This window comes from Clytia hemisphaerica, unplaced genomic scaffold (genome assembly GCF_902728285.1).
Source record: "Clytia hemisphaerica strain Z4C2 unplaced genomic scaffold, Clytia hemisphaerica genome assembly, whole genome shotgun sequence".
In the NCBI taxonomy this organism is placed as follows: Eukaryota; Metazoa; Cnidaria; class Hydrozoa; order Leptothecata; family Clytiidae; genus Clytia; species Clytia hemisphaerica.
Genome location: NW_027104114.1, coordinates 475,062 through 493,816, shown reverse-complemented (window position 1 = coordinate 493,816; position 18,755 = coordinate 475,062). Strand labels below are relative to the sequence as shown.

Genomic DNA, 18,755 nt, shown 5'->3' with positions numbered 1-18,755 from the left:
TTTTAATTTCATTTTTGAAGATTCAGTGTATATACTTTGAGAAGGTTAATAGAGCATTGAGTGAAATGATAAGTAAATTCTGATATAAAATCAAACCCTCTAATAAATATGTTCCCTTCTGAAAATGCAAATTAAGAAAATTTCTTAAAAGGTGTCGAATGGATATAGCGGATAATGCAAGAGTAGTGAGCAAAAATGAGGCTATCAAACCTTACCATCAAGGTGCACATATCAATGCTACTGGTATTACTCATAACACACTCCAGCATTCAAAAAGCTTTTTAAAATCGTATTCTTAATCGCAATTACGGTGTGTACTTAACTCCTCAAACCATTACTCGTCAGTTAAAACCACCCAAGTATTTATAAAAATTCAAAAATCATTCAAAAATCATCTCAAGTCGTCCGTTATTTTTTTGAAAAAGTTTCAAGAAAAAGGAACAGGGTTTTCTGTCATTGAGTGTATATAATAAACGAGAGCAAGAGAGAGTTGAAAGCAATTCAAATGTCGCCGTTGCCTTAATCCGTTTGATTCTATTAAAAAGGATTATAAACTGATGCGTAGAGGTTTTTTTCAAAATAGCATTCAGAAAAAGTATAAAAGACCAGTTCATACAGGTTCGGGAAGGAACTAGAACTCGTTTTTTTAAGTCATGCCACATAATGAAAGTAAGATAAAAAGGTCATTTTAAAGCCACTGTGAGCTGATCCTCAAGTAAAGACTACGAATAATATTCATCGACAGCTCAAGTAACAAATAGAGTTCATTAAGAAAGGTCAGAAATCTATTTCAAGTGATCTCTTCATGATGTAGCGCGTCTTAATCCATAAACAAACACATTACAGGTCCTAGAGCTCCTCCCCATCCCCTTTGTAAAATATCTTGTGTAAATTCTCAGAGCTAGGTTTCCAATTGCATCAGATATCGCACACATTAGGGCTTATCAATTGCACCAATCAGAACTCTTCCATCAAAATCTTCCCTTTCAATGAATGTATTTCAAAATTTCAAAATTTCAAATAATCTTTAGAATACAATAACCATTACAGGGACCTGTAATCAATCTATGTTTTATTATCGTTGCTTAATAATCAGCGCTGCTCTTCGATATATCTGTAGCCTCATGGGTTTAGACCTTTACAACTAACTCTAAAAATAAGAGAGAGAAACATTCTTTGAACGCCTACGAACCAATCTCGAGGAGTGTTTGAGCAATGTGTTAACACTGAGGTTTTATGCGGTCAAAAAACCTGTCAAAATTCAAATCGCATTTGCTGACGTTTTGGTTACTCAGTGCAAAAAGCATTTCCTTCGCGAGCTGACATTCTTGATCTTACCATGAAAGATAAGGATATCCGACCACAAGCAACAGAAAGCGAGCTTGACATTTGTGAATACAAATACCTATAGTAAGTCACTCGTGGTATGCACACAAGACGGTGTATTATACATTATTCAACTCAATTTATTAAGCTTAGCGTAAAATGAAAGCGAACCATAAAAAAATAATCAATGTTAAAAAAATCACGTTTCATACAGAAACAAATAAAATAAACCCATCCATCTGCAAGCAGCCCACAAGTAAACTGAATGCAAACGAACAATGAGAACTGACTGAACTTCTATCAAGACGTCGTAAAGAGGAGACCAAATGACGTTGCGAGACATTGTAATCAAGTGTACTTTATATTTCAAATCTTTTGAAGTCTTCAAGTGTTTTGTTATTCTTCAGCTCGAAAGAATGCTACCATTTCCCCCCTTTTCGATGCGTTTGTTGTTAACGACCTGAATCCCATAGTTACAATATACATCATTGCTTACTTAGGGGTGCACAATTTCCCCGAAAAAAATGACCATGTTTAACAATTTAACAAAAGAGTTGATATAAGAAAATAAGATATATGAAATTTCTCAAATTAATGATATAATCGGCTTACAAACTTATGACCGGAAGAATTTTCAGGAAAGTTATGCTTTGTTAATGATACCGAAAAACAAAGTTGAAAAAATTCAAACCAAGCTCCAAAAGCATAATAAACACCTGTGAGGTAATCTATCTTAGTTCAGAAAAATCATGATTTTTGGTAAAGAGCACCCTTTAGAAAGCGTAAACCACTTGTTTAAAGGAGGACTATCATCAAAGAGCACCATCCATGCGCTGTGAAGAGGGCAAGAAAAATGTCAACAGTTCGTTTCGAATTCACCACAGGAAGTTCTGGTGTTTTTGTTGACAGCCTTTCATTCATCAGGGTAAAAATATCCGCGTGCCACTTTATCCTGCTTTATCTGTTAACAAGTGCGCTTAATTTGAAGAAAAAAACTTAAATTTACGCATACACGTTTTTTTATAAGGCTTTTTATATAAGCCTTTAGATCTTCTTAACTTTTTGAGTTTCAAGCCTAAAAATGTTCTTAACATGTTCTTATTTTCACCATTTTGTGAGTATTTTTGTCCATTCAATTCAATAATCATACCGATGTTTAAGGAAGCTTAAACATCGGTAGTTAGTTTGGGAGTCTGCAAAGCCTTAAAATGTTCTTAACTTGTTCTTAATATTTTGGCCATCGAAGACTTATGTTCTTATATAGTTTGTTCTTATATATAAAAACCACATAGGCCATTTCAGAGCTGAAAGAAATCATGGGTAATACCACCGTACCACCGCTTATGTATATAACGACTTTCCATTGGTCTAAAATTTTGGATGTTTTTGAGTCTAGTCAACGGGACGCCGTTATTACGAGGACGCAATCAGTCCTGATTACCCATGATTCATTTCGACTGTGAAATGGCCTATAAGCTGGTGGCTTTTTAAAGTGAAAAATACTAGAAATCAAATCCCATTCGAAATTCCACGTCACTTGCATGTCTCTCGTGTAACAAATAGTCTTTAACACGCAACTACACGCAAATTTAGCTTTTTACAATTTTTCATGAACTCAATGAACTTTGCTGACGAAATGAGATACACGAAAGGATAAAATCACTGTGTATTAATCCGAATTGAGACCTAAAGCTAATTCCCCATGACTCACACAATTCAAAATACACGCAGCCTCTACTACAGCAATTTCAATTGACACTGATGATTAACAACAGAAAGAGTAACATTACACTCTTGAACTAATAGATCATGAAAAGATTCTATTTTTCACTTTTCCTTATTTCCCTTCACCATCATTGCAGATGGAATTGATTAAGAACAGCAGGAGTTTTGTAAAGACCACTTCCAATCAATGACCATCAATTCTCATCATTACTAATTGCTAGGTGACCGATCCGTTATTAATATAAATGGTTACTCAGATAAATTCTTTTTTCTTCTGATTCAAAAACATGATCAATGTAAAGGTAAGAGTAGAGAATCTCAGCCACAACAAACTGACTGGATGAACAGAAATGGAAATCAGATTGAAGAATGATTTTGAGAATACAACGATTTAAACAAGTTACTTTTGCTGTATTTGAAAAGTGTCGTATTTTCGTGAGAGGAGAGAAACTTTTCACAAAAAGGAAATAGATTTGAAATCTTGGCACTCGTTCAACTCCTAAGCCAACTACACTAAGAAGAGGTTGAACTTAACTTACAATTACCATGCTACAAGTAATCCCATTGCGTCGTGCGTTCAACCCCTTTTCTTATTTGGGTAATCTCAATCGAAAATCAAATATCGGTGAAGGAAAAGATGAGTTGCCTCAAATTAACAAGGCCTCTCCGACATAAGGTAATTTTGATGGCTTAAATAACGATAGCAAAGCAAAATTTTCTTGTCCGTGAGAAAATTGTAGAGAAGTATATTTTGTGGGAAAACAAAAATTAACCAAACTCTTGAAAATTGGATTCACTTGGCGCGGCCTTCTTCCATCTCTCGTAAAGCAAAACACACTACAGCTTGTTTGTTAGTTTGTGTAACAATGCACGATAAACACAAATTGTATATGATGTTATTGCCACATGACCTTCCACCAGTTTTCAATGAGTCATCTTATTTTATTAGAAGTTCGAAGTAAAGATTCCACCATCGCAATGTTAAAATTCTCACTTGAAATTCAAAAGACAATCGAAAGATTACATTTACAGGAAATGAAGGTACTTATCACGATGGAGACGAACAGTAATCGAGTGTGAAGGAAACCAAAGAAATGCAGCCAATTCCAAACATTTCGTTGAGCGAAAACCACCTTCCACTTGTAATTACTCTTAATATCCTGTCCACCAAAACTAATCCACCTGCTCGTCGTTTGCAAAGATTTCAAAACGATTCTAATTGTTCAACAAAAAGAAATTTCCCCGGCTGCGAAAAAGAATTTTTCGTGGTCAATATTTTCGATGCATCGTCTATATTTTGGTTGCTAAGGGTTTACGTTAACATTTCAAAAAGTCTTTATTTTCGCAGTTCTGGCGTGAGGTTGGTCAAGGGTCAAGATGATGTCTAGCAGATAGATAAATGAAAGTGTCTTTAAAGCCTTCCAATGGACTGTCTTAAGAACATGAAGAGACTTACGGTAAGAGATTGTATGGTTCCTTCCCATGAACATCCATGCGATGAATAACAACAAATAATCTTCACATCCTCTATCTGCTTCTGGAACGCTGTGTCCGTGAAAATCTACGAGAAGAAAGACGAGTTTACAGATTTTTCTGTTTGTTACAAAGGGAAAAAAAGGTTGAATTGGATCAACATGATACTGAGTTCGTAGCCTTGCTCACCAGTCCGGTAACTTCTCGCAGAAAAGGAGAATATAGTCGGACCACACAAGAATTGATCAAACTGATGTTTGGTTATTCCGAAACTAATTCTTAAAAATTGTTGGGTGGTGTTGGAGAAAGGGTGTTGGTAAAGAACAGGAAAAATAAAACCGGTTGCATCAAAAATGATTCTCATAACTATCCAAAAAACAAACAAAAGAAAGCATCGCCTGACTAAACTGCTTAAGGGTGGATGCTTTTATTATAGAAACAAACTTTCTTAAGCTGCTGATGTTTACATAAGCTTATCTAAATACAGAAGCACCTCTAAAAAGACTGAAGTCTTCCCACGATACTCAGGTAACGCACTGCCTCGTGAATAAGACACGATCCAACACACAAGGTATTAACATCAAAAACTCATTTCAAACTTCATGATGTGTATGAACTTTATTCAAACAAATAAATACTGAAGAAAAAATATGGAAGAAAAGCACTCTCTATTATTTCCCAACAAGAAAACATTTATTTTGGTTCTCTGAATTGACTAATCAGACTAATGAAGGGAATACGCCTTGAAATTATGGATGAGAAATAAGCCAAACCTTTCTGATTCGAAGCAATGACATCTCGTTTCAACTCGATGTACGTCTGCGTTAACTAAACAGCAACAAGCATTTCTTAGTAGCTTTTACAATGTGCAGAATAAAAATAAACTCTTAATTAGGGTGAAAGAAAAGGATGATGTGTTTTTAACAAGCCATCATCATTTTTGACGCTCATAATGAGAAAAGATTTCCGTTCTTAATTTGTCGATCGCGTTCTGTCGTGTTCTATTTTTCCAACATTTTTCCTCGGTTGCCACAAATCAGGTGAAAATAGAGAAGGATGAGAAATGAAACAAGCTTCTTTGTTGTCGCTGGAATACTTTTATAAGAACTATGAACATTCTGTAACAAGTGGGAAATGAGAACAATGTATATGCAAGGACCAGAATATCGCAGTTCTATCACAGTAAAACTAACAAATGTACTCTCGAAAAATAAACATGATGCTAATTCAAACGGAAAAGTTCTAAAGACGAGAGCATCTTTATACACAGCCCAGATCACCTATGATTCTAATAAAAACGTTAGTAGTGTGCGAGGTTTAACCTGTCAACGCACACATCTATCAGTCAGACTTCTCACTTCAAAACTACTGTGTAAAAGTTATTTACAGAAATGGATAGGTTTACATAAACTCTCCGCCTTCCGCTATCAGTGCAAACAATCTCAGCATGCCAAAAGTCGCGCGGTGGGAAACCAAAAAGAAAAAACTACCACCGTAAATCCTCCCGCTGTTTTTAGGGTTGAAATTTCTCAACTTTATCGTGTAACCTGCGTATGTAAAAGAATTTAAAGAAAGTGCATCTTGAGATATCAAAGAGAAAACATGATAAATAGTTTGGATGGAATTGGTATTTAAAGTGCAGTAGCCAAAAATCAAATGATGATAGCTACTTCATAGAGAGCAACCTTTTCTATTACATAGACCTTAAGATTGCAACATCAATCATTTTTGTGTAAAATCCGCTTCCAATTGTCGTTCAAAACAGTTCTCTGATTGTAACAAGATTAAATCTTGAGATGGCACCAGTAGACTTAGCATGGGATAAACTATCGGATCTGTTGCTTTAAAAAGACTCTCGTCTTATTAACATCTCACTATTACTAGCTTGCGCAAAGCACTATACTCAACGCACTCTACACCTTTTGAACTACAATATTTACTGTGTGTACATTTAAAGGAAATGTTGAACTTTTGTGACATAATTTTATCTTTTTAGTCTGTCTTAGGGGTCACTCACATATCGATGTTTGCGACTTTAACGTCACAATGACGCGAGGAGGTCAGAGGCAGTGACGCTAAGAAAACCCATCATAAGCATCGATTTTCGAGGATGATTAAATTGCTAACTACCCTAGCTGAGCATAGTTTTGTCGTCATTTTCTCGAAATTTTCAAAAAAAAGATTGATAATTTGTTCGTGTAAAAAAAGATATAGGTAGGTTTGAAGAGTTAAGAAAGGAGTGATTGATTTGTTTGTTTGTTTTTCGGATGTTCTTTTTTTACTTACTGGAAAATACTTAAGAAAAAGCGTAAAACTTGAAAAGAAAAAACATGATAAATCATGATTTCATCGATTTTTGGTGGCGGACGCTCCCGGTGTGGGGGAGGGGTCTTGGACATAGCGTCTGAATGACGTTAGTGGTGAGAAAAATCGATACCATGCTCGAACAATTCGATATTTCGAGAAAATTTCAAAAAGTAGTTTCAGTGACTTAGACGTTAAGAGTAGTGACTTAGAGTAATTAAAGTGAGATTTGCACATTTCGGTCGTCTCGAAAAATGCAGTAAGTTAACAGGTTGATTGAATAATCAGATGCTTTGACATTTTTCGCTCAAAAACTACCAAGGTATGATAGTAGTGGCAAAAAAACATCCAACAGCAGACCGATGGATGATTAGAAAACGATTACCTTGTTTGTGTCAAGGGCCTCACCGTCGACTGGACATCTTGATGGTTGAATCCTGTGAAAATTAAAGAAAAATATGTTTAAAGCAATGCATCACAATATAGTTTTTTAATTTTGAAGGTTTTCCATTAGTCAAAATAACCGATTCAGAAATCAAACATTTCTAAAACGAAAACCAATATGACTTTGATGTCCCAATGGAAAGCAAAATATTTTATGCCTTGCATATGCCGTTTACACGATGGCTAGGAAAAAGCACATCTACAAATATCTAAAAACATCAAAGCCAATTTGCGATTAAAATGATGAAATTAAGTATGACCACAATCCCATCAAAGTTTATCTTTTGATCATTTCATCTGACCATATACCCAGCAGAGGTGCGTAAAACAGAAGGCTTTTTTTAGTTTTCAAAGTTGCTGACAAAATAATCTCTTGGAGTATCGAAATCCTTACCAACCATGTCTTTTGCTTTTGGACCTTGAAAAACGACTTGCTGAAGGCCTCGATGAAGACATTGTTAGTTCAGAAACATAAATGGCTCCTTGAAGCAAGGTCTTCTCAATTCGTATCGGTGAGTTCAATAAAAGAAACACCTCTGTAATGCGACAATCTTCAAAGACACGAAATCACGATAACCACAACAATCTTTCTCATCCAAACACCTTAGAGCACAATCTCACACATTTAAATGTAATGGAACTTGAAAGTCGTCAGTAAAGTTTTTCAAAATACGGAAGGAAGTGAACTATTAGCAGATCTTATTAGTACCTTTCCCTATTCTTTTAGAAAGAGATTAGACGACAATCTGTCATCACAACAAAAGGGAAATGAACTATTTTGATCAACAAATCAAATGAACAATTCATCCAGCGATATTTATGGACTCCAACCTCGACGACCGGATGACTGGAGATCAAAAACAGTTGTCTCAAGTGGCTTTATTAAATAATTTGATCAAAATTCAAATACAAAGTTTTACTGATTACAAGCGTTTAGAAAGAAATCAGCTATTTTGCTTTAAGACTAGGAGAAATAAGTTTGAATACTTTTGGTATCAAAGTTTCTAAAGTTTAGTATATTTGATATTTCCACAACCTCCCTCGACTTTCATCACCTTTATCACGCAACGGACTTAGCGTCACTACTCTAATGAGGAAGTTTTTCACGGAAAAGTGTAGGAGTTTTGAAAAGTGAAGTGATATTCCGATTTCACATTTACTAAGCCACTACCAATGCTAGTTCACACAATCACTCGAATATACAATAAAATATTTCCAAAAATAGGATCTAGCAAGATGTGATAATGCATTAGACACCAATGATATGGAATTTTTTCAAACTTGTAAAGATTTCTTTTTAAAGTACGTGCACTGCTTTGTGAGCTCAACCTTAGCATTGATCCAATCACAAGTCATTACAACTTGTTACTCGATTTCCACGAAAGCAAAGAAGCCAAAAAGAAAGAAGTAGAGGAGAAGTAGAGTAGTGATTCTCACCTCTTTTTAAAAACACTAAACATTCTTATCTGATCATAAGAACACACAGAAAACTTGCACAGAAAACATGCACTATGTTAGACCATCCAAGCAATGCCCAAGATCAACATTAAATGAAAATCGCCCATAACTTTTTAATTTGTTATCGAAACCTGTTTACGTCATGTTTGACATTTCCTAGGAAGTGCATCATACAGAAAACTCCACATCAAAATGACGATCATCGTCATTACATGCAAGTTTCAATCATCTTCTCGGTTGGCATTGACCAAAAACGATGAAGAGGAGGAGTAATTAATCTAAACCGCACAACCCACTAATTATTATTCTTCTTAAAGGGAGCATGTCTTGACTGAGTACGCTGGTTTAGTTCAAAGGAGAAAACAAAGAAAATTGAAAAGTGCACCAGCCAAGCAAGAAAGTTCAAAGGACGTCAGTTAGCAAATAAAATAAAAAACACGATACTGAAAAAAGTTTGTGATTGAACTTGATTTCAGGTTTTTACCACGAGATCTCTTTTAATTTGCTTGTACTATACACGGACAACTGGCAAAAGTACTTGAAAAAAGCTTACTTGTATTTTCGGTTGAATGAGTTTGATGACTTGAGCAAAGCACGTTTTCGATCAATGATGCTTCTCATGTTTATGAACAAAGCATCGAGTATAAGCGTACTCAAGGATGAAATCTCTCACACACTTTCTCATTAAGACAAACAGGTCGAAACAAACTCACTGATAAACATCAATGTTATCAACCATACAATCTTATAGTAAAACCATAGGATTTGCTTATCCTAATTTTCGTTATAAAATTAGAAGTAGAAACAATCAAGCTTGTTCATCAATCACATTTTGTAACTATATTGAATAATCTGATTTGAAATCATTTTAAAGAATTATCGTTTTTATCCACGACGACTAAAGGATTTCGTCAAAATCTGATAATGAGTCCTTAGGAGGTTGGCCCAAAACTAAAATTTGTTTTTTCTTTCCATCTAAATGAAAAAACCACTCCGACCACAAATCAAAATGTATGGCAAAATTTCATAAAATAGGGCCAAAGTAGCCCATGGATACTAGACTTTAACTTACTGTAAAACATTTTGCAAGCAACATTGGCAAAATCGATGGCCACATTTGGTCTGTAAGATGGGACTTCTAAAGATCTTCAGACAGACTGGACAGTTGAACAAGCCATCGTAAAAACTTGCACGCTTCAGATTGTTTTCACCCATTTGAAGAGATAAAGATGACATCTTTTATTTCTTGTTTTAGCTGAAAAAAGAAAAGCTAAAAGAATATTGGCATGAAAATGTTTAACCTGTTAAATTACTATGACATGCGACACAACCAGATAATATACAAAACAGGTCAAAAACCAATAGTAATAAATGTTCCAAAACTAAACAAAAAATTCTGATCTATAATGTACTCTAAACTAATATCACAAAGATTTAACAGTTTTTGAAAAGAAGTCAGAAATGCTTTTTTATCAAAAGGTCATGTATATATTTACAACCAATTTTCATCTCAAAACAACAGATTTACAGAAATATGAGCACAGTGGGGTATGAGGTTATAAAACGCAGCGGCGAGTGATAACAGCAACGTACGTTGGCAATAACAAACTATAAAAGCCTTCATATTAAGCACATATTCAATAGGTTTTCGTTGGTTATTGAGATTTATTAACCCGAGGCGATGTAATAAATCCAATAACCAACGAAAACCTATTAAGTATATAATTTATTATATACCTAGGAGCAAAAACAAAACATGAATTATGTAAATAGTAGAACGATTCACATCCACAAAACACTTCCATAATCGAACGTTCGAATGTTTTTCTATTTTGATGATTTCATTAATTACTTTGAGTCATGAAACCTATTCATGAAATCGACAATAGATCTATTTCAATCATTTTCTTTGATAAACAACAAGAGCGATAAAAATCAAACTTTGAAAAACTTAAAAGTCACTTTACTCTGACACCAATTCTAGTTTGTTTTGGATGGAAGCTGGAGTCTAGATTGCCTACCAACTCTTATACATTTAAATTAGTTTTTAAGTTCAAGACACAAGAAATTTTGTTTGAAACCTTTTTCTCCAAAGAAAGACCCGGAATTTTCGAAATGTATTTCAAGACATTTGAATGGAAAAATCGCTGTATTTCTACATGGTTGTTAAGTAGTAAGAACATATGTTTGAATAGCAATCAGCATCATCTTATATATTAGACAAGAATTAGATTGAAATACAACGTTTTGCGACCCCTTGAGAAACTATTTTTCCAATTTTAGTTTTAGCTTTTCCAAAATTACCACATTTTATGACCCTTTACAAGTACCAGAAAAGCAATCAAAGAAGAAACTGTTGAGAAAGCACACCAATTAATATGGCTAAAAAGAGATGATGTTGCTTGGCTAAACACAATCAACCAGCGTCAGTGATGAGGCTGGTGGTTTGCAGTTCAGAAGAGGTAGTCCCACAAACGTTGCGCATTCTCTTCTGATGATACATGAAGTGTCAGTCCTTTAAAAGTTGCTAGTTAGCTGGTTACAGGTTTCCAAAGATTCTGTCTACAAGAGTTCACACCTGAATACGAATAGCATAATCTGTATCAATCTTTTTTAGTTGCGCTAGTGTCTATGGTAAGATTTTTGTTTTAAAATTTTGAGTCTGGATAACCTGGCTATGAAATAAGATGCAATATGAGCAGTCAGTTTAGTTTCAAACAAAAGTTAATTTCTACAAAAAAGTTCAAGATAGCTAACTCGAAAACTGATGTTCAAAAAAAACTCCGAGTTAGCTAACTCATAAAAAATATTTTTGTGAAAGAAAAACAAGCTAACTTGAAAACTTTTTGTGAAAAAGAAAATTCCAGCTAATTTCAACTCGAAAATTCTTTTATGAAAATTAAAAATCTAGTTAGAGTTAAGTGACGTCATAATTTGCCCTTTTATAAAACGTCATAATTTAGCTAATTTGACAACCTCGTTTCCTGTGTATTATCAGCTTTCTTATTGTTTACTGATAGCGCTAGATAATACCTGGCATTGGCTGGTTTTCTAACGTGTAATATTACGTAATCCAAAAACAAAACGTCAGATTTAATTTTTTCTTCGTTTTTGAAGCCGTTGCATTGCGGTGTAACTTTGTAACGTCAGAATTTTTTTTGAGGTATTGTTTTGAGAAGTTCCCCCTCTAAGAGGGGGATGCAACGGTCCGACCTCGTGCCTGTGTATCCTAGGCTTTATTTACGCTACTGATTGGCCCAGAGAATACCCTGGTGTTGGCTGATGCGAGTTCCCCCTCTCAGAGAGGGAACTTCTCGAAACAATACGTCATAAAAAATTTTGACGTTGCAAAGTTACACTACAATGCAATGGTTTCAAAATCCAGGAACAAATGAAATCTGACGTTTTGTTTTTGAATTACGTAATCTTACGCGTTCGAAAACCAGCCAATGCCAGGGTATTATCTAGCGCTATCAGTAAACAATAAGAAAGCTGATAATACACAGGAAACAAGGTTGGTGACGGTCTTTCGAATAACTAATTACTCCACAGCAGTTACCTAGAGACATGATAATTTATCATGTTTTTATTGGGTGAGGGAAAGTAATGGGCTCTTCCAGTTAAAGTTTGTTACAGGGGGTGGACGACAGCGGAATTCCGAGACAAAATATTTTTTGAAATTCTTGGATGTCCAATACAAAAGTAATTAAAACTTTCCAATACAAAATCAATTTTTTGGTGGAAAAATCTGGAATTTCCGATACTTTTTTCAAACTTTAGACAAATTATGTGGAATTTCCGAAGCACTTTGAAAAATTGACTGGATTTCCGAGTGCTTTTTTTATCTGAAAATTCCTGTCGTCCACTCCCTTTTATATGAATTTTTTTCTGGAAGAGCCGGTTGAAAAAATTGCTTCTAATTTTTTCAACAATAAAATGCTAAATCAGCAGAAAAGTAAAGTTGATTTTATTATTGAACACGTGGTATTTGACACCCTCGCAATAAATAGGAGCACTGTGCCTCATTCAGTTTTGTTTTCAACTGGTTTTTTGTCGGAAATACAGATAGCAAAATCGAGTCATATGTAAACAAACTTACAACGGGGGTTTTGCATTTTATTTCTGGCTGTGTTTCGGCATTGATGCTTTTAGAACTTTTCATGTTATTGAGCAACGAAAAATTGAAAAAATCACTTTTAAAAATCTGAAAAACCTTTTCCTTGATGCAATTTACAATTTTCAAACACTAATAAGGACAACATATTTTGCAGATGAAAAAATTGCCGTTTTCGGCAATAATTGCCAAAAAGAGCGATAATTACCGCTTTTATCTTAAACACCCAACTGTCAACTGCCAATGTATGTGGAGTAATTAGTTATTAAAAAGACTGTCACGTTGGCCAAAGCATCTATTGCAAAGTTTCTCCTTATTTCCTTCCTCCGTATTTTTATATGTAGTAAGATCTCGAGTAAGGGCCGAGTTTACTTTCGTTTTGAGTGGCTTCATTTTCGATTTCAAGCCAATATCTTAGCAACGGAGTGCTTGCCCATAGTTACAGGGGTTTGTGCAAAAAACTAAACATAGAAAATTCTCCAAATCCCCCATTTCGATAAATGTAATGAAAAATGAAACTTTTTTGCACCTATTCTTCAAAATGAAAATATTTTAGACTTTAAGTTCTTCTTTTATTCAATGATTTTTTACGGCACTTTGTTAGGGTGGACAGGCCAAAATTTTTCCCTCAATTTTTAGAAACCAAGCTAATTTTATTTGAAAGTCCTTACCTTTGTGAGAAAAATTAGGGGTCGTTTATTAGAATTGGTTAAGTATATATTCCCAAAGTTATTCCATTTTCAAAACACAAAAAAATCACCTTTTCAAAAAATTGCCTCCTTACACCACGCCAAATAATTTTCGGAAGCACCAAAATCGCGCCAAGAATGGCGGTCTGAAAATCGGCCCGATGACTGTTAAACTTTAGCTTATCGCTAATGAGCTGGAAATAATAGCTAAAAACAAATTTCACCAATAGAAAGCTGAAATCCTTAGCTTTCAGATGGTGTATGGTGCTTAAATGGAAAAATCCGCAATCTTGTTAAAAAATCGCAATTTCTTCTATTTATCGAAATTCCAGACGGCCTGTAGATTTTCAAATAAAGCATATTGTGATGGATTGTAGCCTAATCTTACCCTGGGTTTACTAAAAAACCGCAATTGAAAAGATGAACCAGCTTAATTACGACTAGCCTAAATAGCGACAGCCATTTGTTTCCATGTGGGTCGAGAATTTTCCGGTGCCGTGGTCAGCGCTAAGTCTTGTTTTCACCTTGACGTCGAAAGGAAATAGGGTATCTGGATGGATGCAGTTTTTTTTACTTGTTTCCCTGATAATTCCTGATTGATTTAAAAAAAGGATGAACAGATTTGGATGCCCGCTTCAATTCTTAGATAATGAATAAGAGAGGTGTGCTTAGCTAAGCTGTGTTCGCGGGCGATAAATTTATGTTTACTTATCTTGTATATTTTAGTGGTATTTATCCAATGAAAAGGATGTTGACAAAATATGCACGGCGCTGACAAAATATGCACGGCATTGATTATGACATCATTAAATATGTCAATGTCGATTCAACGCCCGTTAATAATAATAATTCGTAGATAGTTCTTTTTATCTTGAAATTTAGAAATACGAGAAAAAAAAATCAAATTTAATATTTGTTCCCTATCTAGATTATATTAGCGTTAGAATACGGTAAATTTTCATGAAAAATATTTCGCGATGGTGGTACGCCCAATCACGCCCACGGGAAAGTTCCAATTTTTAATTATCGGGAAATCGGGGAAACCGGTTCACAACGTGGATAAAAAACGTACGGAATGAAACCTGACAAAAGGTTTTCAACCAGATTTATTCAGATAAAGCTATAAGAGGTTCATTACTTGTGGGTCTTAAAACCTACATAAGCAAAAACGAAAGTTGGGAAGGAAAGAGTAAACGCAAGACAGAAGGTTTGATTGTGTTGATCAGGTATGTTTTTATTCTATCCAAACTAATGTTAAAAAAGACCAAAGAGGTCCTGACTGAATATAGCTAAACCACCAAAACTAAAAAAAATCAAGAACCACCAAAAACGTGTATCTTAAGGAGAAAAATTTCAGGACATGGACAAAGTATATCCTTGGCCGCATTTCGTTGAGAGACGAATACACATTACACATTGGATTAAAAGGAATTGAAATAATAACTCACCTGCTCCAGCATGATCTGATGTGTGATGATTTCCATCCCCTTTGACTCACCCACGTGCTAAGGCAAATTCGTGGCCTCTGAAGCTGATAGCTTTGTCTACCATTTTAACTTCAAACAATCCCTCACGAAAACTTTGATATTGCTTCACAAATGTGTCTATATTTTTATTTTGTATACTTTCGTTTTCATTTCTCAAAAAAAAAAACAGGGGGTACCCGATTCCGGAATCTCGCCAATTTTTTACTCTCATTTTCGTCAAACCGCGTCTAAAAAAGGACCAAAATTCCGCCACCAAAAATCCCTTTGAAATTCAAGATGTCATTCCACGAACTTCGAATATCTTTTTGCCGATTCCGAAATTATCTGGCACCGGTGAAATTTTCAACCGACACGTTAAAGCTCTGAAGGTCGGGAAAATTTTCAACATCTGGAAGGTTTAGATTATGGAATTTTGCAAGACTGCGTCAAGGATTTTGCAGCGGGAGGTCTGGTAACCCAGTCCTCGTTTTCGGGGATTGGCGGGTCCAACCGGATTTTTTTAAGGGTTTACGTGAAAGGGCTGTTGAACCTGACTGGGGATGCGGCACATCAATAAAGGCCGACTTATCATGCGTCTCCGATGGGAAATTGGCCCACTACCTTTAGAGCTTTAGCGGCAGCCAATCTGCCATCGGAATATCAGATAAATTCCGAAATATACCTCTTGGGAATACCTTAGTAACAGCGTCAAAAATTTGACATCTAACCATCTCAAGTCTTTAATTTAATGTGATAACAAAGATAGAGATGAGAATCGTACCCAAGAAAACATTTTTTACGCAAACATTCACAAAATTAAAGGGATTCACCGGCCAATCCATTTGAACAATTTTTGCAAATTAGCCTATTTTCAAAGGATTTGTATTTTTTTTACATGATTTTCTCTACGTCATTGCAGTAATCAATTTTGAGCACTCTTTGAGAATCGAGATTATAAGATTTGCAAAGGCAACAACAATAGAATAGGAAAGAGTTCTTGAATTCCCAATTCGATTGAATGCTAATAGTCGATTTTTTTCCAAAGTCTTTCTGGGACAGGTTTGCACATTTTCCCTTTAAATTGAATAGAACGAGGAATAGAAAATAGCATGTAACAAATGCTGGAATCCTATGAAATAGGATCATTCAAGGGACTACAAGGAGGCATGTAAATCATAACCAGATTAACCCCAAAGATTTTCTCAGGGGGAGGAGATTCTACCATCTCGTTTGTTATTGATATAGCCATTGAAATTGGTTCTCTATCATGAAAAAAAACTTCTAGGAATAAGAAAAAAATCTTGAATCGAACGAGGCGCGAAAAACCCGAGCTACAATACAAAAAATGTGACGTCATATAAATTGTGACGTCATAAGAGGGGGTTTTAACTCTAACTCCTTTTTACTGCTACCGTTTTTTAACTAATATTTTCTTAGATTCGGTTTTGAGTGACTCCAAAAGTTGTCAATACCTACCATGTGTCAAAGTTTGAAATCTCCCCATCTCCCCCAGCGAACTGCGTAATTTGAAGTTCAGTGTCTTTATCCACATGCGTCACAATGAGTTGGTGAACATTACCGCAAACTTAACGTCTATAGTTTGCAAAGACGTGGAGAAGGAACCAGTTCTCCAAAATTGATTTGACATTGATCTTCTTGATCTCCGGACTGATATCTCACTGAGAGGATTTTAGCAGCGACGATAGAAGGCATTTCTTGACGTGTGGGTGTTTTCCCCCTTTGCTAGAAGTTATTGCAGCCAAAATCTTTCTAGTGTGACGAGGCTCATGGAGAAAAATAAGAAGCGAAAATGGTCAACCGCATTCTAGAACAGGAGAATAGGACATTCACCCCACTGGTTTTCTCTTCAAATGGTGGCTTGAGCAAAGAGACCAAACGATTTTACGCTCGCCTAAGTGAACTGTTGTGTGAAAAAAATAAATGTGAATTTTCAGATACTTATTTTTATGTAAAGAGAAAAATTTCATTTAGTTTGATTCAGTCAGCTGTGGTGTGTTTGAGAGGTTCTAGGTCATGGAGGCACCAGAGACACTTTCAATAACACGACAGCAGATGCTGAAATCACAAATTTGATTTGTAACATCTAATTTAGTTTGATTGCTGTTGGACGCAGAACATCTGCGTTTTTTTGGGTATCTTTTTGGTTTGTTCTTTTTATTTCGCGTTTTTTAGGCTTTTTATTGCTTTCTTTCACAGGTCTTGGTCCTTGCTATTTTCTCATTTTTGGGATAATTTATGTATTTTATATATAACTAATGTAATGTATTCAGTGTTATACAATATATCAAAATAGCTTCTTAAAGTTTGAATATAACAGGAAAGGTAGTTCCGAAGTTACGACCATTTTAAAATGTTCATGTTTAGGCAATTTGAGCTGGTTTTTTGTGATGGTTAACAGTAGATAAGGGATGATAAGACCTGATTTAGACAACCAACGACCCTAACAAAAGATTGCACATCCACTCTAATAAGATCATATTAAAAGTCAAAAAGTTTCAAATTGCTTCGAAAGTTCGTTATCGCAAAGACTTGTTATCGAGATATACAGAATAAAACAGCAGCGTGGTGATCACTTCATAATGGTCAAGGCAAAAATATGTAATAGTTATCGGACAGTTGCGAGTACAATATGAGAAATATTTTACGAGTTCCGAGATTTTTCCGTACAATATTTTCCGAGCCTTTAGGCGAGGAAAATATACGGAAAATCTGGAACGAGTAAAATACTTCCATATTGTACGAGCGAAGGTCTGATAACTGGTTTATCGGTGACCCAAAAAATGCAATTTTTGTGTTGAAAAAAAGCGCAGGGCAATTTTGTAGCAAAGTGACGTTAGATTGCTGCTACCGTACAATGCAACAACATCTTTTCGTTAATTTATATTTTTACATGTAAAATACAAGATATATTGTACTCTTTTTAACCAATCAGATTGCAGATATTTTTTGGATCGCCGATAAAAGAAAATTATCTTAAGGACAAACAAAATATCTGATTATTATCATAGCATACACTATGGAAATCTTTAAACTAGTCATAGCTTTCACTAAATGCCCCCACATAAAGATCATGTCATGCACTTATAAAGCTTTAATGCTTTAAAGATTAAACATTAAAAAAAAAAATAATCAGGAATAATTGGATTGATTTAATTATTGACTGATTGGTTGATTTATTGATTGATTGAGGCGTTTGCTTGAAAAAAAATCATATTCCATTATAAAAAAATACATACTTGAAGAATTCATGCAGCTTGATAGCTTAATAAAATTTAAGGAAAAGCTGGAAAAGCCTCTCAAAAATATATTTAAAAAGTCATGGTATCATTATCTTACTGATTTTCACATCTCCTGTTTGTTTGTTTTTTCTCCTAGTTTCTTTCTTATAACGATATATGTCATGATTATTATTCACTAAATAGACCTTTTCTAATAATGTCGCAGACATCTTAGATTGTAGGCAAAATATATGGACATACGCAGTGAATAAATCCACAAGGTAACCAATCAGAAATAGCTTGTTTTTTTTTTTTCATTGGCTGCTATATTTCAACATTTCTTTATTGCTACTTTGCCTAATAAACAATAGTCAAGAGGATACTGCGTATAAAATTTATCAAAAAGTTCTGCGCCATCTTAAGTTGGGTGAAATAGAAACTCACTTATCCTAGTTAAGGCCCGGGCTACACTAGCGTACGCTGTGATTGCACTTCTCAAGCAAAATCTTTTATGTTG

General features: G+C 34.9%; 2 protein-coding genes across 8 annotated transcripts in view; one reads left to right on the top strand and one right to left on the bottom strand.

Moving 5' to 3' along the window:
* The window catches only part of LOC136813381 (TNF receptor-associated factor 4-like), a 20,874-nt gene extending 5,813 nt beyond the window's left edge, over window positions 1-15,061 (bottom strand). Inside the window, exons 1-4 of one of the 7 annotated variants that reach the window (XM_067069892.1) lie at window positions 14,982-15,061; window positions 9,803-9,985; window positions 7,214-7,265; window positions 4,508-4,612 (exon numbers count right to left, since the gene is read on the bottom strand). In XM_067069892.1, coding sequence (XP_066925993.1) covers window positions 4,508-4,612; window positions 7,214-7,265; window positions 9,803-9,966 — 321 coding nt within the window. In that variant the 5' untranslated portion in view covers window positions 9,967-9,985; window positions 14,982-15,061. Of the gene's footprint in view, window positions 1-215; window positions 472-4,507; window positions 4,613-5,297; window positions 5,382-7,213; window positions 7,266-7,666; window positions 7,744-8,709; window positions 8,758-9,283; window positions 9,401-9,802; window positions 10,001-14,981 lie in introns of those variants that run through there. The other 6 variants (XM_067069893.1, XM_067069894.1, XM_067069896.1 and 3 more) reach the window with 6 other exon arrangements.
* The window catches only part of LOC136813397 (nuclear envelope integral membrane protein 1b-like), a 351,044-nt gene that overhangs the window by 236,619 nt on the left and 95,670 nt on the right, over window positions 1-18,755 (top strand). The gene's annotated exons all lie outside the window — the stretch shown is intronic.